The 22,916-nt window shown below is 49.7% G+C and overlaps 2 protein-coding genes across 4 annotated transcripts in view; both read left to right on the forward strand.

The window, feature by feature from the left end:
- The first annotated feature begins 8,871 nt into the window (after positions 1–8,871).
- Rnf186 (ring finger protein 186) lies at positions 8,872–10,115 on the forward strand. Its single transcript, XM_055611326.1, has one exon. The coding sequence runs from the start codon at positions 8,899–8,901 to the stop codon at positions 9,736–9,738; it is 840 nt and encodes a 279-aa protein (XP_055467301.1). The 5' UTR covers positions 8,872–8,898; the 3' UTR covers positions 9,739–10,115.
- Positions 10,116–14,837: 4,722 nt separating this feature from the next.
- Positions 14,838–22,916, forward strand: part of Tmco4 (transmembrane and coiled-coil domains 4) — a 75,115-nt gene continuing 67,036 nt past the window's right edge. For all 3 annotated transcript variants that reach the window (XM_055611329.1, XM_055611328.1, XM_055611331.1), the window contains exon 1: positions 14,838–14,988. The gene's annotated coding sequence lies outside the window, so the exon portion shown is untranslated. The remainder of the gene's footprint in view (positions 14,989–22,916) is intronic.

The raw sequence follows: 22,916 nt of genomic DNA on the forward strand, positions 1-22,916 counted from the left end.
CTAATGACTTTCCTCCCCTGAACAGCACCTTCCAGCATCATGAGAGCTAACCAGTAGAAAATAAGTTTCTCAGCCTAGCATGTTTAGTGAGGCCCAAGCCCAGGAGAGACTCAGTCTCAAAACAAACAAACAAACAAACAAACAAACAAACAAACCCAACTCATGCCGGGTACAGTAAACCTAGCTAGGATTCTGTGGCTGGAAAGGTCATAGGCCCTACAAGAGACTCTACGGTAGCCATTTTCCTAAGCCAATAGAATGATTTATCCTCATATCCACAGATAAGTGTGTTTGTCACCTCTCATCAAAGAAGCTTCTATTGGCAGCAGATAGAGACCACTGCAAAGATCTGCAACTAGCCAAAATGCAGAGAATAAGAGACCATAGGTACCAATGCCAATTAATAACACAACTCCTACACATAAATCTTGGAGAACATAGCAGAAGAGGTAACAGAAAGATTGTGAAAGCCACAGGACCAAGATACCTTCTTAGCCAGTTGCTGTGGCCCACACCTTTAATCCCAGCACTCAGGGAGGCAGAGGCAGGCAGATCTCTGAGTTTGAAGCCAGCCTGGTCTACAGAGCAAGTCCAGGACATCCAAGGCCACACAGAGAAACCCTGTCTCAAACAAAACAACACAACAACAAAAAGATAGTATCTTCTTGACATGACAGGGCTGCTACACTTATAAAATTTCAGCAGTATGGTCACCTGCAGAAGGCCTGTGCTCTGAACACACAAGTCAGCAAGTCTCAGAGGACAGGGAAAAATATCTCAGGGCCCCATCACTAGAAAAACTAAGCAATTGGTAGCTGTGGAGAGAAGGAGAATCAGTTTTCTCTGGAGAGGAGGCCCCCAGTAAGTTATCCAGCGTCAAGTAGCCAGCCCTAAACACATGTACACAAGAGCAACACTAAATAGACTGGGTAGGCTCTATGTTTCTATGTGGAAAGCATTAATAATTGTAGAAGGAGTGGGGGAAGGGAACACAGGAGGAGCCGTGGGGGAGCAGGTGTGGGAATGATGTAAATACAGGATGCATGTGTCCTGGTTTGCTTTCTCTTGTTGTAATAAAACGATGACCAAATGCAACTTAGGGAAGAAAGGGATTATTTCTGAGTAGAGGCCACACTACCTAATTAGGGGAAGCCAGGGCCAGGGCTCAAGGCAGGAACTGGAGCAGAGACCGTGGTGGAATGCCGTTTACTGGCTTGTCCCCTTTGGCTTACCCAGCTACTTTTCCTGTATAACCATGACCACCTGCCTAGGAATGCCGCCACCCACGGTGGACTGGGCCCTTCCACATCAATTAACAATCATGAAAATGCTTCACCGGTATGCCCATGGGCCAGTCTGATGGAGGCAATTCCTCAGTTGAGCTTCCCTCTTCCCAAGTGACTCCGCTTTGTGCCGGGTTGACAGAAATCAACCAGCACAATTCCATCGTGAAATGTTGATTGAAGAATGACACTGGAGGTTCTCCTTTGACCTCCATGTGGGCATGCACACACGTGGATATGCATAGTCACACAAACATGCACATATACTCACAAAAGAAGTAAGAGGTTCTTATAGGTGAGGAGGGCAGGAAGGAGGACTACCCACAGCCTCTTGGAAGAGCCTCAGCGAGGAGGCAACGGTGCAGTCCTCAGAGCACTGGCTTGGTAGTAAGACTCTGGACTGTGTCCCAGGAGCCATTCCAACTGTGAGCTGTGTAATCTGACTTAATCTCTCTGTGACCCAGTTTCCTCACGTGCAGAGAAGAAACTGTATTTACCTCTTAGGTGTGTTATGGATGACTACACTAAAGACAACAGTTACCTAATGTTAGCTCTCAAGAGCCACGTGGTCGAAATATACCACACTCCCTCGGGAAATCTGTCCCCAGTCTTTGTGAGTTAACACAGCTTGAGTTAAATTTTTTTTTTCAACTCTTAGAACCAAACGATTTGGAACAAAAACACCATTTTCATCTCCATTAAGAAGACGAAAGCCGGGCAGTGGTGGTGCATGCCTTTAATACCAGCATTCAGAAGGCAGAGATCTCTGTGAGTTCAAGGCCAGCCTGGTCTACAAAGTGAGTTCCAGGACAGCCAGAGCTGTTACAGAGAGAGAGAGAGATCTTGTCTCAAACAAACAAAAAGCAACAATGACAACAACAAAAAGGATGAGTAAAACACACTCAGGTTAAATTGGCTACCCAGGGATGCACAGCCTGAGTTTGTACATAGGGTCTATTTGACCTGCCAATCGACTCAGAAAAGCAGCTGTTACACCTTCCACTCAAAGCCCGTGTGCTCAGGACCCCTAGTCAAATATTCCATGAAGGTGAGATGTGACATTTGGAGAGAAAATTGGAGGTGGTGAGACAGCCTCCCGAGCTCAGGCCGAACACCCTGGACAAGGGTTCAGTGGATCACAAACTGTGCTTTGGCAGGTAACTTTCACATGGTCCAGTGAACCACATCCCCATCTCTGCTCCCTGGAATGTGCGTAGGAACAGGCAGAGAAATGTTCTCACTGAGACAGGCACACGAAGACTCCAGCCTTCTGTGTCCAAGACAGCATGAGTGGAAGGAGGTAGGACCACCTCCCTCCCCCCACAGCCCTGGAGGTCTGCCAAGCAGTGCCCACTCTTGCTGACCCCTCTTCTTCTAGCCTGTATTTGCCGAATTTCCCTCTACTTTTCTCCTCCTCCTCCTTCTCCTCCTTTCTTCTTTTCTTCTAACCGTAATCAGAAAGCACTAGAATTACTCAATGGCTACAAATGAAATATAAATACAAAAGTCAAATTCCAGTCACCAAAACCAGGGAGATCAGACACTGGCATGGGAAGTTTGGCCTGGGAGAGTGGGGCAGGATATAACAAAGGTGGTATTTTACTGTTACTGTTATCATGGCTGAGCTTCCCGGTGGCCAAAGCACAACTGGGAAGCAGGCAACTATTGAGTTCAGAATGCCTGAGTAGTGTAGACAGACCGAACCTACCGTTGGGAAAGCCAAGTGTTGATTCAAGCTTGTCCTTCCTGGAGGAGTTTCCCATGTCGTGCGCAGAGAGCACTGAAGACTGTCAGGTCCAGTGTCTCTGGCCTGACCTCAAGATACAGTAACAGGTTTCATAATCATTGAAGCAAGCCACCAGAGTGGACCCCAGAATACAGCTCCACCAGAGCCTTCAGAGAGCACAGCCTTCTAATGGGCACTCCTGAGCCAGTGGCATTTCCCAAACCATGGCTCAGACCCAGAGTCACACACAGTATGAACACGCTTTGTAAGCTTGGCCTTGTGAGGAATACTCATGATCTCAGCACAGGATGGCAGGAAGATCCAGGTGCGAGGCCAGCCTGGGCCAGATTGTCTACAAAAAGAAAAAGGGAGAAGAGTGGTAGGAGGAGGCAAGGGGAGGGAGAAAGGAAAGGGGAAGGAAGGGGACAGGAGAGGGGAGAGGACAGGACAGGAGAGGACAGTTGAAGAGAGGAGAGGAAAGAAGGGGAGGGGAGGGAGAGAGGAGGGGACAGGAAAGGACAGGAGAGGACAGCAGAGGAAAAGACAGGAGAGGAAGTTGAGGAGAGGACAGGACAGGAGAGTACAGTTGAGAGGAGAGGAAGAGAGAGGAGGGGAGAAGAGGGGAGGAGAGGAGAGGAGAGGAGAGAAGGATGAAGGGAAAGTTATAGAGAGAAGGAGAAGAAAGTGAAAGGGGGGGACAAAAAAACAAGGACCCAGAGGAGAGAGAAGGTTGTGTGAAAATGGGTTTCTGGGGGCTGGAGAGATGGTTTAGCGGTGAGGAGCACTGGCTACTCTTGGAGGCTTGATTCGCAGCACCCACATGGCAGCTCCCAACCATTTATAACTCCACTTCCAGGGAGTCCATGTCTTCCGAACTCTGCAAACCCTCATATTCGAAACATAAAAGAAATAAATCTGAAAAAGAAATAAGGTTTCTGAGACTGGAAGGGAGGGTAGCTCAGTGATGGAGCAAGTTCCTGGATTTGATTCCCAGCACTGCCCAAAATGGGGGTCAGGGCAGGGGGTGGCAGCCACAAGTACACCTTTAATTCTGTGAACCCTAACTTTCGCCGTTAGTGGTAGAAGTCAGGATTAACAGGATTAAGTTTGTTTGTTTAGTGTTTAGTTTTTACTGTCGCTAAGTTCTAAAAGCCCAGACCAGAGAATTCTGGGATAAGAACAGGAGAGAAGGCTGCAGGTGGCCAGTCGTGGAGGATAAGGAAAGTGTGTGAGACAGTGAGCAGTTGCTACCCACGTGGGTAGCTGGCATCTGGACACGTGCTGTTAACCTGAAGCAATGCACCTCGAGAGCAGGATTTCTTAAATTCGTTTGTTTGTTTGTTTTTTTGTTTGTTTGTTTGTTTGAGACAGGTTTCTCTGTGTAGCCCTGGCTGTCCTGGACTCACTATGTAGACCAGGCTTGTCTCGAGCTCACAGAAATCCACCTGCCTCTGCCTCCCCATGTGCTGGGGTCATAGGTGTGCACCACCATGCCCAGCTTCTTAAAGTTATTTTTACTTTGAGTCCTTTCACCCAAGAAATGTGTATGCAACCCCAATTTGATAGGTATTTAAGATAGGTATACAAATGAAGCATTGGAAGCAAATCAACTGAATTTATTTTAGGGACTTAGCGAGATAGCTCGGGGTTAAGGGCACATATTGCTCTTTCAGAGGACCTGCTGGTTCCCAACACCTGCATTAGGCAGCTCCAATCAGCTATAACTCCAGTCTAAAGGGATCCGATGCTCTCTTCTGTCCTCCATATGTACCTGCACACACACACACCAACAAGTTTACTTAACAGTTTTCGTTAGGCTTAAAATTTTACCATTTATTAAAGGTGAAAGCATAGAAAGGAGAGAGAGAGTGTGTGTGTGTGTGTCTGTGTCTGTGTGCATCTGTCTGTCTGTCTGTCTAGGGTATGGCTTTCTGCATCCCCCAAGATGAGCTGGCCCCAAGAGGGACAGGTGCAGACTGGAAGGCCTAATTTATTCATTGCTGCATCAAATCCTCTCCCACAGGACCTGAGGGTTAGGTGGAAATATCTTGGCCATCAGCAGTGTGACTTCCAGGGAGTTCCCCTTTAACGGCTGGCTCTTGGTTTGCACTCACTTTGAGACAGAACGTTCTACCCTCACTCAAGTCTGTACCACACCCAGGTTTTGGGAAGCCTCAAGATGGAAGAGTCTACAGCTCCAAGCAAAAAAAATCTGAAACAAAAAACAAGCTTTACTGAAAATTAATGTCTGTAGCTGTACAGCAATTAAAAAAAAAAAAAACAGTTTGGCTTGGAGAGCCGGAAAGATGCCAACATGTGGCAGGCACACCCACAGGGCAGAATGTGAAATCCAAATGCGTGGGCCTGTTCGGTCTGCAGAACCATCTGTACTTTCCCTGGGATGGATGGCTTCAGGCCATGCCCAAACCCTGACGGAGCCACTTCTCTTTCAGAAGCCCTAGCTGATAGCTCGGGTCTTCTTAAGGTCCTGGGAGAGACTCAGGAGTGAGCTGGTTCCTGAGCCTCCTCCGGGTGGGTTCTAAAAGGACAGCGGACTTCCATAACTTTCTCAAGTGTTATTGCCCTCTCTGTAACACTTGGTGAGTGCTGGGAGCAATTGCATGCTGGTCTGGCAGACGCAAGCAAGTGAGCTTCCTGGAGGCAGCCCACTCGTTTGTGTGTGGCTGACTAATGGGTGTAAAGGCAAGGCCCCAGGGGTTTTGCCCCTCCAGACTGCTTATTGTTGCTATACTGCCTTTCCATGCTTGTCTCACATATCTGGCATGGCCGAGACCCTCACTGCTTATTGCTTCACTCTGTTAGACAGATTTCCTGCAGATTATCTTGAAGCTGTACCTCCATGACATAGTGCCCTTTAAACAAACTGATGATTTCATGACCCCTGATGATGATTTTAAAGGATTTCTGACTCGATTCGAGTAATTTTAAAACCCTCCCGCAGTGTAACAAAAACAGCTAGGATCTCTGTGGACCTCCGTGTGGATTACACCAAGAAGGAAAACAAGGCTGAAACAAATTAGTGATCAAGGAGATACATTCATTCTAGGTTTAGTCCGAGGATAAGGCCCAGGTGTACACCAGGATAAGAAAGACCATATGAATATGGAAATGAAGAATAAATGGTTAGCTATACAAGACAAGTCAGACACCTGTCTCTTAGCAAAACAACATAAAAAGTCTTGCTTTGAACACATAATGTACATTTGAAATGAAAAGATAAAATTTCTGCTTCGAACTCATAAGAGCATATAGATAAAACCATTGCTTTAAACTTACAATAAACGAAGTAACTGGTTAGGTATTAGGATCAATAGTCCTACTCTAACTCCCCTTTATGTAATGATTGTGTCTATTTTTGAATGATGTAAATTTTTCCATCATAGACAACCTTTGTATTAGGTAGTATAAAAACCCAAGACAGAATTAAACAATTGTTAAGGCCACCTGCTTCATCCAAAAATGTGTCTGTCTGTTTGTATATCTAATTGTCTGCATATATTGTCTACATGTATGTAATAAATATATAACAAAATTGAAAATAAGAAAAATCAGCTGAACCGTAGAGGGACACGGGATGGTGGATGTCAGGCTTGTACGACAAGCCCTTTTACCCACTGAGCTGTGTCTCTGCCGTCCCTCATATTCTGAGACAGAATATGTATCTTACGTGGCCCAGGTGGCAAGGATGGCCTTAACTCCTGATCCTCCAGCCTCTACCTTCCAAATGCTGCGACTATAGGTGCCACCACCACGCCTGCTTTATGCTCTGCTGAAGATCGAACCCAGGGCTTCATGCATGCTGGGCAAACACTCTGTCAACTGAGCTGCACCCCTAGCTCCTCCTTTAGTGACCTTCTGGTGATCTGACTTCCCATGAGTGGGTAGGAGGAAGAGAAGGCTCCTGCCATCCCATGTCCCTCTACAGTTCAGCTGATCTTTCTTATTTTTAATTTTATTATATATTTATTACATAACAAATCAATGTGGCTGAACAAATTCCTCCTCTTCTCAGTCCTTCCTAGACCCAGCAAACAGAAAAGCTCATTACATGAGGCTAAAGCAAGGAAATCAATTTCATGTCATTAGCCGGTCTCCACCCTGAATCCCGTGATGTGCCCCCCATTGCCTCCCAACTCCCGTCCCCCACAGAGCCACACAAGAGGACTGTGGGGCAGCAGCGATAACCCGAAGTGAAGACAGGCCACTGTCAGGAAGCCGGAAACATACTGGGCACAGACACTGAGTGCTGGAGCCAAGGAGCCTTTGAATGAACCTGGTAGAAAAGATGGTAGAAAAAAAAAAAAAATCCCTGCTAACCCAGCCTAAGGCAGAACACAATGGAAATTGGGGCTGAGATTCAGAGTGAGAAGGCCCTGAGGGGGAGACAAACCTCTGCCTGTTGAGAGCTCCGCACACAGAGGCTGAGCCTGCAGCACTGCCCCTGTGGTGGAAAGAAGGGCTTCATCCAAAGGGTTAGCCACCACTGGCCCCTGACCAGCCATCTCTGCCTTTACTGTGGGGGCATTTTTTGAGAGAAAGGACACCCATCCCAGCTACCAGAATTCCAGTCGTGGTAAGGGGCGACAGAGCTTCCTAACTGCCACACTGTCCTATCTGCCATCCCGAGTGAGTCCTGCCGGCTCAAGCCAGCTGCCGAGAGGCCAATCGAATCTGTGCTGATTGACATGGCTGAGTTCCACGAGACTGGGAACCAGACCTTGGACACAGCTGGGTCCTGCCCCCGTGGTAGGCCCCTTGGCAGGCCGCCAGCAAGCCAACACCCTGCCCCTGTACCCAGACCTTCCTTATAGAGCTGAAATTCCAGGAGACCACAGATGAGGACCCAGGCCGGAGAGATTGCTGTGAGGAGGTTCAAATTAACAGCAGCTTATGCTCATGCTTCCCAAGGACACAGCCAGCGGCGCCCTTACTTAAGGTGTCTGCTCGTGTGATGCACTGATGAGATGTCTGGGGACCAGAAGCTGCTAATCAGACTCCCAGGGTGACAAAAAACTGAAGGGGCCAATGGGCACTTTGATACTTGTGTTTTTCTGTTCAGACTTTCCTGTTCTCCTCTGCTCCGAACACTTTTCCCACCACATCTCTCGTTTTTATAATGCCACCCATCTGCCCATGTTTTCAAGGCACAAACACTCTTCCCTCCCTCTCATCCTGGCATTGATTCTGAAACCCAGAAGGTCTGGTCAGAAACCCACCCCCGGAGGCCGTTCTCAAAGCGGTGTTTCCAGTCATATTCATCAGGATCACGTGGACGCTGGTGACCTTTCCAGCTGTTTAGACCTCATCCAAGCCAAATACATCTACCTCTCTGTGCCCTGAAGCCTGACATGTTGAATCTTTAAAGGATGGTGAGATGGCTCAGCAAGTAAAGGCACCTGCCAGCAGCCCTGAGGACCCCAGTTCTATCCCTAGAACCCACACAGTGGAAGGAGAGGATCAGCTCTCACAAGCCCTTTGACCTCCACGAGTGTGCCATGGCATGTACACATCTCTCACATGTGTATACTGACACACACACTTTTTAAAGGTTGTGGGGAGTCCCCTCATCTGCCCTGACCAGCGGACTTGATGGGGGGTCGCTGGTGCACTCCAGAGCTCTGGAGGGACCTCTGTCATCACACCGCCCTCTTAGTTGCTTAGCACGTAGACACTCTCCAGGCACGGACGGCCCCAACAGGAAAGTCCTGATTCATGAGACTCCACCCCCTCTGGCCCTTCTATCAGGTAATTCAAAGTCTCCAGCAGGTCCCTAAGTTACTGATTAACCCTGGGTTTCGAGTAAAGAAATAATAACAACGGGAGGGACAGCATAAGCCGAGAAACAAGCTGGGAGAGCAAGAGAGGAAGATGCCAGACATCCGCTGTCAGCAGGTACCTGGAGAGAGCAGAAAGGAGGCTGACAGTGTCCCCATAGGACCAGAACCCGTGCAAGTCCTGGCAGCACCGGCGGACACTCCTTGCGGATGCCCCTGCTCGGAACAGCCTCATCCCACCAACTCGGTGCCCAGAATGTCCTGCACTGAGGCTCCACAGCCTATCCCAGCAGGTGCCACGACCACAACCACCATCATTGCCTTGGGGCCCCCTGGGCGTCTCAGCATCTCCATGGAGGGCGACCTGGAATGCTTGGTGTGCCGAGAGCCCTACAACTGTGCCCGTTCCCCCAAGCTGCTGAGCTGTCAGCACACCTTCTGTGCCGTATGCTTGAAGCTTCTGCTCTACGTGCAGGAAGACACCTGGTCCATCCCCTGCCCACTGTGCCGAAAGGTCACTGCCGTCCCAGGAGGCCTCATCTGCAGCCTTCGAGACCAGGAGGCGATGGTGGGACGGCTGGCCCTGCCGTGCCCAGAGGTGCGCCTCTGTCCCCAGGGGCTGGTGGGTTCTGCCACCTCAGCAGCTCGGCCAGCCAGCTGTACAGAAGATGAGCAGGACACAGTGAGTGTCAACCGCGTAGCTGCCCGGCGCCTGGCTGTGCACCTGCTCCTGTTGGCGTTCCTCATCATCCTCATCCTGCCTTTCATCTACCCAGGTGTCATCCGTTGGGTGCTGGCCTTTGTCATCGCCCTGGCGCTGCTGATGTCTACCCTATTCTGCTGCCACCCCCAGAGCCAGAGCAGCAACTGGACTTGCCCCAGGACTCTGTTCTGCAGAGAGCAAAAGCAAACCCAGATCGCTTCTATTGCCTGAGAGCTCTGGATCTCTACAGGCCCTGACGTTGCCATGGCTCTCCTCTCCCCCAGATCTCACAACCCATGAGGGTAAGGGGCTAGGAGCCTCCTTTCAAAAAAATCACATACAAACTGGACTTGCATGCCAAAGTCAGACTGGCCGTGTTGGATCAAGGACTCTGTGCTGGAACAATGGTTTTGCACCTGCCTGCCCTTGTGTAGCACAGCTAAGCTTTTAAGGGGAAAGGAAGGAGAGTTCCCCCCCTGAATGAGTGACTTTGAGAGTGGAGGGGTCCCTGTCCTTCCAGAACTCCTGGCATTTGTATATATCACTGTGTGGACATAATGGGACACTGACCTTACTACAAAGCAAATAGAACCAGGGTTCTTTTGTAATCTGTGTAGCTGGCTTCATTTTCTTGTCTGGGTTTTGATGTTTTGCTTGCCGGGAAGTTTGTGGCCATTTCTAGCCATTGTGCATTTTCCCTGCTGGGATGCCAGAGTCCATGAAAACACTGGCAGGCTTTCTTCTGTGTTGCTTGCTTCAGCTATCCCAAACCCACAACTCCAAAAGTCTCTTCAGGGTTCCCCACAGGGTCTGTCCCAGGGTGGGAGGATGCATGGAGTTGTGCCTGTACCGGTGGGAAGGGAGACAGAGACAGGGAGGTATGGAGACAGTGAGTCCTGGAATTGTCCCCAGACTCCACTCTGAGATCACCAGTTGTGTACCACGAGGCCTTGACTAAGAGAATCTCAGGGTTATAAGGATGAACAAACACACACACATACATACATACACACACGAAATGGATCCAGCTCTCTATCAGACTCCCAGACCCACACGACGGAATGAAAGCAATGAAAGCGTTCCAGTTGGTGCCACCCTTCTTATCACATCTGCTGTCCTGTTTGCTACTTTGTCATAAAGATAAAATATCTCATAAATGCAACGGTCCTCCGAAGTGACACCCCCACCTCAGCCTCAGAGTGAGAGCCACTAGAAAGGTCCCTGGGTCGTCTCTTCAAGGCCATTTGGGCTCCTTCTTGCAGGCAGGCATCTGCCCTCAAAAATGAGCTCTGGTGGGTTCTGGGTTCAGAGCTCAGCCAAGGTGGAGGTGGCAGGGAAAGGTGCCCAGCTTGGGAGCTTGAGGCACAGTTTAAAAAGTCCCCATGGTCAGACTTAAGACTCTGGAGGGACTTTCCCAGGCCCCTTGCACGGTCCTTTCCCAGTCACCCCATTTCCTGAGTTCCTGAGGTAGGAGAATAACAGGTAGGGAGGACACAGTTCACGGTGACAGAACCTTTGTCAGGAATGATGACAGGGCTCTGCCACCGGGTACTGGCTGCTCGGCCCTGGTCAGTGGTCACATGCTGTTGAGCAAGGGCTTTGGCTCTCAGCTTCCCTTTCCCCAGGCTGAGGAACTCTGACTCAACCAGTCCTAAAACACCCTGGATATCCAACTGCTCAGGGCATGGCTCCAGCCACAGGCCAGTGTTTTGGTCACATCCTTCTGAATGCCTGCTAGGAGACCACAACAAGGGCTCCTCCTGTCTCACTGGGTGGCAGGCTGACGGTGGAGCTCAGTGGTAAAGTGTGTTTCCTGGAATGTGTGAAGCCCTAAGTTCCCTCCATCCTGGACACCACAAAAGAAATAAATACCCAAGCAAACAAAAATGTGTGTACACTGCCCTAAAAACCACAGTGCCTTATTTTTCTTAGAAGGTCAGGCAATTCCCAGGGCAAAAAGAGAGTGTTGGGGGTGTGCATAAACTCAGGCTCTTACAGCCAGCCAGTATGGGCCTGAAGAACACCCCTTCTCAGAGGCAGAACAGGTGGAGAGGGCCTTCAAGCATCTCCCCCATTGACCTTGGGTGTGAGAAGTTTGGGACAGCTGCCAGTCAGACCGCAAAAGAACGTTGTCTCTCCACCTAAGCCTCCAACTTCCTGGAAGCAAAATCCACCACCTCCTCCCAAGTCTTCAGTTGGTCAAGGATATACCATTTGTTGCCATTTGGTGGGAACGTGTTTGCCCAGTAGCCATAAGCTAAGCAGGCGTTTCCCCTATCAGACAAGTTTTGCCTTTCTGACAGCCTTGTAAAGCTCAACCACTGTGTTCCCTCTCATGCAGAGAAGGACACTGAGATCAGAAAGACGCTGCTTGAGGTTGCACGGCCAGTCTATGCCGGAGAGTTTAGGAACTAGCCCAGAGTTTTGTCTCAACGTGACACCTCCTTCATATACAGAAGGAACCTAGAAACTGTGGGTTCACCACCTATGGGCTTGGGAGAAGTGTCATAGAAAATCTGAGATGAACTACTGGAACCGTGAGATCCAGAATCAGCAGGTTTCAGAAGAAAGAATGATAAATCTGTATGAGCCTCTGAATACCTCACTCCAGCCCTTCCTTGCTGGGAAGCCTGCAGGTGGGAGTAATGGAATCCCAAGCCTCAGAGACAGTCCTCATCTGATTAAATGATTACTGTCCTGAGCCTGGGCCTGGGACCTCTACCCACAGGCCCCCTGTTGTCACTCTTCCTGGCTTAGGGTGGGCCTCAGCCAAGATATCTCTGGGATCCCTGGGCAAAGATGTTCTAACACTACCGACCTCAGGCCCTTTGCAGCTGACATGGTCCCAACCATCACCTGGAACCTGAAAACTTGTAGCTGAGGCCAGACAGTGCTACAAAGGCATGTGAGTGGATGGAACCAGAGAAGAGGCCCTAGGCTCAGGGCCAGGCTCTGGCCCACATTGAAGGAAGTCACAGAATGTACCTGTCCCCTTGGGAATGGGAGGGCGGCTCTAGGTTCACTGAGAGACCCAGCCTTTAAAGAAACAGGTGAAAGATGACAGAGCAAGATACCTGATATCCAACTTTGACCTAAAAAGAGGGATGGAGCTATACCTCAGTCGTCCAGCATTTGCTTCAGAGCCTGGGTCCAACCTCTAATAGAGAAGCGAATCCTTGACATTTGTCCCTTAATCTGATACATTTTTTAATGTCTGAGACACATATACTGGCCATACACAATACATTTTAGCCAGTATGTGAACACATGTTAAAAGGCCTCAAGCAGTACACAGAGAACACCACACCATATCCCTCAGTTCTTTTCCATGGAGAAGCAGTTTGCTGCCCTCACATTCTAAAAAGGCAACCCAGCAGCCAGGAACACTCCTTTCTTATGGATACTGAGGGACAGAACCTGGCCAGCCACTGAGCTTACTGAACTGTGGCCCTCCTTCTCACCTGTTTATTTTGGAGACATGGCCTCACTAAATTACTTAGGATGACCTCTGACTCATAGTAAAGGCCAGGAAGACCTTAGGCCTGTGATCCCCCTGCCTCAGCCTCAGCACCGCCCCACACCAAACATGTAGCTGTGATTTCAGCCCTTCACCATCGGGCCCTGATAATCTTTTTAAACAAAGGCAAAGCAGGGCCTCACTCAGAGGTGACCTGTAACTACACTAAGGACTCAATCTTCCTGTTACTTAGCAAACGTTGTGTGTTCGAAGAGTTTTAGATTGACAGGAAAGTTGAAGAGACAGTACAGAGTTCTTAGCAAGAATTCATGTGCCCTTCGCCCTAATTTCCAATCCTAACACTGATACGTTTGTCAGCATTTTTTTTAAAAAATCAGTATTGATATGTGGCTATTGACGAAAGCATAGGCCAACTGATCCACTGACCAGTTATGTCTTTACTGTCCTAAAACCCAATCTAGGACAGCACTTTATATTGAGTATAACTTAAAATTATTTTCCACATTGATTTCATTTATCTATTGTTATTCCTTTCTCCATTAGCAAATTATCCTAGTTGGTTTTTTTGTTTTTTACTTTCAGAATTACATTTATTTATTTTCTTTATATCAAGAATTTACCAAATCACCTTACTTGGAAATAGGAAAGGCAGTTGTCCCACACCTGAAAGGCTGAGAAGAAATCAGCTCAGGTTGAGGCCAGCTACTTAGGCCTGGAATCTCTTCTTAATTGGTGGCCTCTGGCCACTCCTGTGCTGCATTCTTCAGAGCCAACAATAGGATCTTTTAAAATTCCTGGTTTATTGGGGGGCAGGGGTGCCACTTTGGCATAGTTATTGTTATTGCCCCTCCTTAGTGATGCCCAGAATCTCAGCTAGAACCCTTCAGTCCTCCTCAACTGATCCTTCTGCCCTACAAGAACCCTCTCGCTGTTTTTCGTCCCGACTGGCCGATAGGGAGATCAGGTGACGGAGGCCCGCCGCATTCCAATAGGATCCTGAGTCACCGGCTTCTGGAATGCCACACGTCTGACCAGTCGGCTTGTGTACATTTTCCCCACTTCCAACTTCAGCCTGTCTTCTCCAGGAGAAAGAGCAACGACATTAGAGGTCATGGTGACTCATGTTCCATCCCTGAACAGGATGGCTGCCTACTTCCTCGCCTGTAGACTAGGTGTGATGAAAATTCATAGGTTGCCGGGGCAACAAGAGCCATCTCCCAAGTGCTGCGCCACCAACCCTGAGGCTGGGCACACAGCAGCGGATGAGGCAATGGAGACCTCCATTCCTGAGGCTTTTAAGTTCTTTGTGCGGGATACGCATTGGTTAATTGGCAAAAGAGAAAACCAATCTATGATTGTTACTACGATTAAAATATTATGGGGCGGAAAGCCTGGTGTGCCAATCCATGGCCTGGGAACAGGACCTGGCACACAGTAGGAGCTCAAATATTTGTTCAATGTTTAAAGCTGAGCGGTGGTTAGGAAGTTTCACAGGAATGGAACCCCAAATCGGAGGTCTCCGGGATCTAAGAGCCTCGGATGCAAAGACTGGTGAGCATTAGAGAAAGTGAAAGAACAATCAGAAGGCGTGGATGTTGCAAACTTCACAGAGTAGTGTACCCAGGAGGGGGAGGCTGCTTCTGGGACAGCCTCTTTCAAAGTGTGGCGGCCTAGTTTTGAAGCTTCCCCTCCAAGTGTCTGGACTCACTCCCCTCCTACCACCCGAGCCCCTGGCGAGCACTTTCTGCAGAGCCCTCCTGCGCCCCGTGCTCTCATTTCCTGGGCTGCAGATCCGTGGGTCCCTTCCCGAGGCCGGTGGTGGCTTTGGTGGCTCAGGTGGCGAGGCGCCCGACCCAGGCCGGAAGGCCGGGGCTCTGGGGCTGCGCAGGCGGGACCGGCCGGGGCCGGTGTAGGGCGGCGAGGACGGGCGGGGAGCGCCAGGCCGGGAGCAGCGGGGCCGCCAGGATCCCGGTCGTCGTCCCACCGGCCGCGGCCTTCTCCAGGTAAGCCTGCCTGCAGGGAACCAGCAGCGTCCCCAGACCGCGGCCGCTGCGATTTCGGAGCCCGCAGTGCCCTCAGCTGGGCGGCTGGAGGGGACACTGACGCCTGCGGAGCACGCCGGCGGGCCCTGCCTGCCAGCACAGTCCAGGGCACCAAACCACTCCCCTGAAAGATGAGTGGCTGGGCTGGAAGGGAAGAAAGGGTCTTACCCAAGGTCACTCAGGGTCACTGGACGCCCCTTGCGAACAGGGCGTTCCAGGTTCCCGCTCCCACCCTCTGGGTCTCCAGACTCAATTCCCGGAGGCCTGGGAAGCCCCTGAGCCCGGGAAAGGCCCGGCCCCTTCCTGCTGTGATAGGGGCGTGGCTTCTCGCCTAGCTGTTGGTATTTACAGAATGGGAAAATTTTCCCCGAGATTCCCCGATAATGACGCAACTGACGCGGGCGCAGATTTTACAGCTGGGAAAACTGAGGCTGGGAACAATGGGGTGATTTTGGCCAGGACCAGGCCATCAGAGCAAAGAGGAAAACAACGGTGAGCTTGTTTGACCCAGTGTTAGGTTCAGAGTTGGCCTCCTTGCCGTTGTCGTCCTTGCCTTTCCCCCGGGTGACCCAGAGTAGAAGCAGCTCTATCTGCAGGTTTAATCCAGAGGCCCCTCCTGCCTTGAAGTAGGAGGGAACATCTATGAGGCTTCCCAGGCCTTCAAACGCTCACTGTGTATCTATTGAGCACCTGCTGTGTGTCAGTGTGTACACTGGTTAGGCTCTGAAGACACAGCAGGAAACAGTCATCCCTCAGGCGTACTCTGCAGAGGGTGAATCAGCTGGAGACTGGGCAGAGAGGCAACACCACCAAAATCCTCCTAACTACTCAGTATGTGGAGAAGGCAGGGTCCCAGGGCCCCTTCCTCATAGTTAGAACAGTGCCAAACTTTCTGAACCTCTGGGCCTCACCGAAGATGCTTCTCCCAGCCTGGTTTTCCCATTCTGCCAAGATCTGGGGAATAGATCAGTGAGCAGAGTCCGACGGACCTAAGAGATGCCCTCAATGAACCCAGGAGCCTGGCAAAGCCTGGCACTGCCACTTCCTCTCTGTGTTACCTTGGGTGTCTCCCTGGTAATGACCTCCATTTCCTTATAACACAAGGGGATCATAATTCCTCCTGGTACTAAATATCCTTCTGGAATTCGAAAGCACTGTACAAAGGGTCTTTGCCAAATCAAAAGTAAATATAAAGCCAGGCATGGTGGCAAATGCCTTTAATCCTGGCATTCAGGATTTAAGCTCAAACTGTGAGTTTGGGACTGGCCCGGTCTACATAGGGGGTTCCAAGACAGCCAGGGCTATGTAGATAAAAAAAAAAAAAAGTAAATTAAAAATGGGCAGTGGTGGCATACACCTTTAATCCCAGCATTCAGGAGGCAGAAGCAGGTGGATCTCTGTGTGAGGCCAGCCTGGTCTACAGAGCAAGTTCCAGGACAGCCAGGGCCACACAGAGAAACCCTATCTTGAAAACAAAAATGAAAAAAAAAATTGCTTTGGGGACCAAACTCAGGCCCTCATGTGTTCTCTACCACTGAGCTGCCCTCAGACAGGCAAAGATGCATTTCTTCAGAGGTCTAGTGACTTGATAACGTGTTCTTGCTCTCAGTAGAGAAACCTTAGAAGCAGAGCTGAATTCCAGGTGAAGAGGCTGAGACTCCCTCTGGGCTGGAAACGTAATGCCCACCTCGCACTCTCGATTTCCGGTGTGTGCACTCCTACAGGCTCACACCAGGTCGGACAGTCAGGCTGTGGTCCTCAGCTTCTTGAGGGCCCCCCAGCAAGCCCTGACCTCTCAGGAACACCTTGGCTTCGTTTACAGAGTATCTGTCTGCAAGCTAAACAGAGGACTGAAGAAGCAGAGCAGGGTGATGTCTGGCAACCTTCGAACCTTTGTAGGCCCAGGCTTCAATGTGGCCAGGAGGTCACAGCTGTTGGGTATCGGTTCCTGTGGCTCAGCCTGAACCTGGATACCATGGGACTGGGAAGGCTAGACCAGAGCCTGGCCTGGCCGCTGTGGGATCTGAAGATGGTCATTACATTAGGCAGTTAATAGTCCTCTCATAGGCTTTCAGTAGTTTTTGTGAGGTTTTTTTTTTTTTTTTTTTTTTGGGGGGGGGGGCAGGAGGTTGGCTGTTTTGAGACAAAGTCTCATGTAGCCCAGGCTAGCCTTAAACATACTCTGTAGCCAAGGATTACCACCTAGATCTTCTGATCCTCCTGCCTCCACCTCCTGAGTGCTGGGATAAGATGCGTGTGTCTTCAGGCCTAGCTATGTGATGCTGAAAACGGGACACAGTGCTTTGTGTGTGCTGGACAAGTGCTCTCTCAATGGAGACCCCTGGGGCTCTGAACTACATTCAGTATAGCCAAGGGGTGCAGAGGAGTGGACAGCAGCAGAGCGTGTTACAGCAAGCAGAATTCGGTCTCCTTTGCATGTGTCCTCCCCCCTCCTGGCAGCTGGGCCTCTGCCATGGTGTTACTCTCTCCTCAACCCCGCCTGGCTCCTGTTTTCTTAGGGTAAAGAACAAAATCCTGTGTCGTGGACTCTGAGGTCCTTCACCCATGCCTGCTCTAGCCTCCGGGGCACCTCAGAAGGGCTTCATCAATGGTTCTCTACCTCACCTCCTCCCTACCTCACCCCCTGATAAACATCTCACTCATCAGATCTTACCCAGCCCAGCTCTGCATTCCAGACGCCCAGGCCACACCAGTCATGGGACCTGGGTGAGAGGTTAAGCCCAGGTGGAAACAAACTCTTGTGGCCGGCCCACTCATGCCAGCCAGCCCAGGACTTCTAGGATCCCGCCGGAGGCTACTTGCTTTCAGTAATGAAAGCTACCTGCAGACACAGCCTCTCTCAGCTGTATGCAAAACTCATTGCTGATGGGCAGTGGTGGTGCACGCCTTTAATCCCAGCACTCAGGAGGCAGAGGCAGGTGGATCTCTGTGAGTTCGAGGCCAGCCTGGTCTACAGAGTGAGTTCCAGGACAGCCAAGGCTGCACAGAGAAACTCTGCCTCTAAAAACAAAACTCATTGCCTCTGGCAAAGATACACTGAAGTCATTTCTCACTTGTAGAGAGAGGCGTTCATTTATTCATTCATTCATTCATTCAGCTCCATCTGTGCCACATGCTATCACAGGGTACCTCAAGCAACATAACCAGAGTGCCACTTTGTTGTCAGACACCATCTTGAGCAAACAAATCAGGACAGAAGAGTTACCCAGCACTGGGGTGAGGGGACTGGTGTGATCCTAGAGCTCTCATGGGGACATAGGATACCGGGGTAGAGATACAGGGACACAAGGACATTATTACATTGGAAGAAGTATGACTCAGGGCCCAGCATTAGCTCTACAAACCCAGGAAGGCCGGTGTCAGCTGGATCCACTTAGTAAAACAACAGAGGGAAAATTGCTTGGGGTTCTTTTTTTATTTGGTTTTATCTTCTTGTATTTTGCCAGTGCTGGGAGCCCTAGTGTGTGCTAGACAAACACCCGGTCGCAGAGCTTAGGATCTGCAGACACACCAGCCTAGGGTGCATGGTGGGGCTGCTGCACGCTGGTGATGTGACCTCCACTTTTGGTGACATTGGCTTCCTCAGCTCAGGTGGGGATAGGGATGGTATCTTCCCCACAAGGCCGCTGTGGAGCAGAATAGGTCATGACAGTCTGCCCCAGGGAACTTCAGTGATGTCGCTGGCATGGTTTGTCATATATAAAGGGCCCCATTTGGACATGGGGTCCCAGACCAAACGAACTGCGGAAGTTAGGGCTGGAGGCAGAGTGGCTTCAGTGAGGGAGTCAGTTGCCACTCCCAGCCCTCAGCCCTCATGGTCATCTTGGGAAAAGAGCATTTCAGTGAAGGGACAGAGAGTGTAAAGGCCATGGTCCCGCTAAGTGTGGGGGACCTAGGAACAGCAGGGCAGTGTGGCAGCAGCAGAGTGAGGGAGAAGGAAAGAAGCAGGGGAAAGGGGGGTGTTAGCAGGGCCTTAGGATGGGATTACCTATGGCCCTGTCACCTCTGTGAAGGCCTTGGCTGGGTGGGAAAGACTTCTTCCAGAGCTTTGGAGCAGGGGAGGGCAGTGTGGCTTGGGCAGCAGGACACTGTTGTCTTCACGAAGTGCGATGGATGGCGATAAGTGCCACGGGGGACTGGTGAGGAGGCTCGTCTGTGACCCTGTGAGGACTATGGGTGGGTGTGCCAGGGCCCCAGCAGGAAGGAAGGGAGCAACAGCAACTGTGGACACAGACCGCTGAGCCTGCCCTACACCCATCCTCCCTTCCTGCCCACCCTCCAAGCTGCTGGAGCAGGGACCATAGTACCTTTCCTTCCAGGCTCAACATCTTCTCCTTCTGCTATATAAAGTAGTTGTCCCAGACCCTCTGGGTTCTTCTGGGTTGCAAGTGTTGCTATGGAGATCTCCCATCTCATTTATCTCTAGCTTCCAGTTAGACTTTGAGGTAGAGGTATAGAGTGAATGAGGTAGGCAACAATTAGGAGGATCTAGAATCCTTGCTACTAAAAGCAGCTTATGCTTACTTATCTGTCTGTGTCTGTGTCTATGTGTGTGTGAGAGAGAAACAGAGAGAGAACTTTCAATTATACTCTTTAGTAATTAAAACTTTTTTCAAATTTACATATTTTTATTTTGTGTGCTCTGGTGTTTTGCCTGCGTGTCTGTGTGTTTGTATGAGGGTGTCAGACTTTGGAGTTATAAACAGTTGTAAGCTGCCATGCTGTGATTTAAACTCTGGTCCTCAGGAAGAACACTCCGTGCTCTTAACTACTGAGCCATCTCTCCAATGCCTCAGTTATACTCTTAAAGGTTTATAGTTTAAAGAGGCCACTGTGGTTCTGTGTTGGGATGGACTTTCTTGGCCCTGTGCTCAGAGTTTCTAGCCCTCCCTAGACATTGTAACCATCTCTCTATTAATCATCTGGTAGCACTATAGAAGCATCTAAAAATTCACTCATGATCAGAACAAAAGAGAGAAAACACCTCCTCCTGTGTACATGAGCGTACACACAGAGATACAGAGACACATATGCGTACAGTCATAGACACACATGCACACACATGTAGACATACACACAGACATGCATGCACACACACATACAGAGACACACATGCACAGACACAGAAACACACATGCACACACAGAGAGACACAGACACACATGTACATACACAGAGACACACGCACACACCTCTCATATCTGACCTTAGCTTTCACAGACTGCTCCAGAGGAGAGAAAAGCTGGAAAAACAAAAGTTCCTTCTTGTATGGGATCTTATGAAGGCCTGGGTCATGCAGTGTTTGGGTGATTCAGAACATGACATTGACCATGTTTGATGTCCTTTTCCGTGCTGGCTCTGAGAGTTTTCTTTTCCTCTAGGGAGACATTACACTGGCTGGCATTTGGTTGGCACCAAGTACATTCAACAAGTGCCCACTGGGCGCTCAGCACTTGGGCTCACAGGGCCTAGGGCTGCTCTTACGGAATGACTGGCTGTCAGTCCCACCAGCGACAGAAGTCACTTGACCAGCATTTTCTGTAGTGGAAGATAATGTGCTTGGCTGGCTAAAAGTTACAATTATCTTGGATCAGAATGAGGTCTTTCCAGGACCAACCCTGTCCGTCACGAGTCTGGACACACAGCCTCACTGTGGGTGTGGTGGCTCTCAGGCTGTAAAAGTTGTTACCCTGGCAGATGGTGTTCTTCTAGATCAAACATGGACCTTGCTTGAAGTCCCTGAATGTCTTTACAGTACCTGGAAAGGGACACATTCTCCAGGAGGCTCTAGGAAATGGCGGCTACTCCCTCCATCATGACCTCTTGCCCCTGGTGCTGCTGGGATACTCAGGACACAGAGGGCTTCCTAGCATCAGTGTCTCCTTACACACACTTGAGTTAGCTTTGGGCTGGGTGCTGTAGCAAGAGATGGAGGCTCCCTGAACCGGTGCACACCAAGTGGCATCACCTCCCCTCGTCCAGAGATGCCACCACAGATAGAGGATAGGGAACAACCTAACAGATCACATAACCCAGCGCTGGAACCACAGTCTCCTCCATCTCCACACTGTATGTGGCTAAGATCAACTCTGTCTGTTTTACTGGCCCATCTGTTTTGTTACTAACAGGACCTGTTGGTCAAGCAATTGAACATTTCAATGGCCTAGGCTCTATTTAGTTGGGCCACATGGAGCCGGTGTTCTAACCAAAAACACCCCCCTTCCAAGGAGAAAGTAATAGAACTGCTTTTTTTTGTTTGGTTGGTTTGGTTTGGTTTGGTTTGGTTTGGTTTGGTTTGGTTTGGTTTGGTTTTTCGAGACAGGGTTTCTCTGTATAATCTTGGCTGTCCTGGACTTGCCTTGTAGACCAGGCTGGCCTTGAATTCAAGAGACCCACCTGCCTCTGCCTCCCTGAGTGCTGGGATTACATGGTGTTCGTCACCATGCCCAGCCCAGGACTGATCTTTTTCTGGTCCAGGGATGTGGATCAGCAGGTAAAGGAGCCTACTGCCAAGCTTGAGGATCTGAGTTTGATTCTGTGCCTCCTAATTAGCAGGAGAGAGCCATAATCCACCAATTGTTCTCAGACTTCCACATGTGCACTGTGGCTCACACACACACACACACACACACACACACACACTCACACTCACACAGTGTAATTTTAAGTTAATTGATTTATCTCTCTTTATTATAATAATATCAATAAACTCAGGACAGAATATGAAAGAAAAATAAAACCCAGGAACCTCTAGTCCCTTGGCCAAGAGACTAACATCATGAACATTCAGTGAGGTCCCTTCAGATCATTTTATTCTGAAAACATTTTGTGAAACATAACTAGAAGCCTAGAGAAACAGCTCAGCAGCTAAGAACACTTGCTGCGCTTCCAGAGGGCCCAAGCTTGGTTCCCAGCACCCACATCAGGTTGCTCACTATTGATAATTCACAAAACAGAAACACAGAAGGAAAATAGGAAAATCGCCCTGAATCCAGCCTCTCTCGCCTTGGAGTGGGCCATGGTTGGCTGGCACGTCCTGATGTGTGTTCCAGGGCCTCCCTTTCCAGGTAGAGACAGACACACACATGGCACCTTAAGGAGGCAAAAGTAATACTGGCCAGGTGTGCGCGCTGGCTAGTTCTATGTCACAAGCTGGAGTCATCTGAGAGGAGGGAGCCTGAATTGAGAAAATGCCTCTATGAGATTGGGCTGTAGGCAAGCCTGTAGGTCATTTTCTTAATTAGTGATTGATGGGGGAGGGCCCAGCCTGTTGTGAGTGGTGCCATCCCTGGGCTGGTGGTCCTGGGTCGCATAAGGAAGCAGGCTGAGCAAGCTAGTAAGCAGCACCCTTCCATGGCCTCTGCGTCAGTTCCTGTCTCCAGGTTTTTGCTGCATTTGAGTTTCTGCCTTACCTGCTTTCCATAATGAACTGTGATACAGGAACTGTGGGTGAAATAAACAGTTTCTTCTCCAAGTTGTTTTTGGTCATGATATTACATCACAGCAGTAGAAACACTGACTAAACAGAAATTGGTACCAGGATGGGACATTCCTGTGACAGATCTGACCATGTTTTTGTGGAGGATTGTGGAAGGACTTTGGAACTTTGGGCTAAAAAAGCTATCAAGTATTATAACCTTAGTGAGCTGTTCTATGGGCTCTTGGAAGATGAGAATATTGGGAGAAATGCAGACGACAGAGGCCTGGCTTCTGAAATTCCAGAGGGAAGTCTGAGAGTCCCTTGAAGTCTTGATTGGGGCCATTGCATATTTTGAAATATAAGTCTGTGGTTCTGGTTAGCTAGGGCTGAAGAATCAGCTGTGATTAATAAGGGACCAGAACTACTAAAGTGAAACCTTTGCTTTGCT

Source organism: Psammomys obesus, unplaced genomic scaffold (assembly GCF_907164565.1).
Source record: "Psammomys obesus unplaced genomic scaffold, mPsaObe1.curated_primary_1811, whole genome shotgun sequence".
Taxonomy (NCBI): domain Eukaryota; kingdom Metazoa; phylum Chordata; class Mammalia; order Rodentia; family Muridae; genus Psammomys; species Psammomys obesus.

Excerpts from the sequence above, each read along its gene's own strand:
- Rnf186 (XM_055611326.1), top strand. The coding sequence starts at position 8,899 with ATGCCAGACATCCGCTGTCAGCAGGTACCTGGAGAGAGCAGAAAGGAG.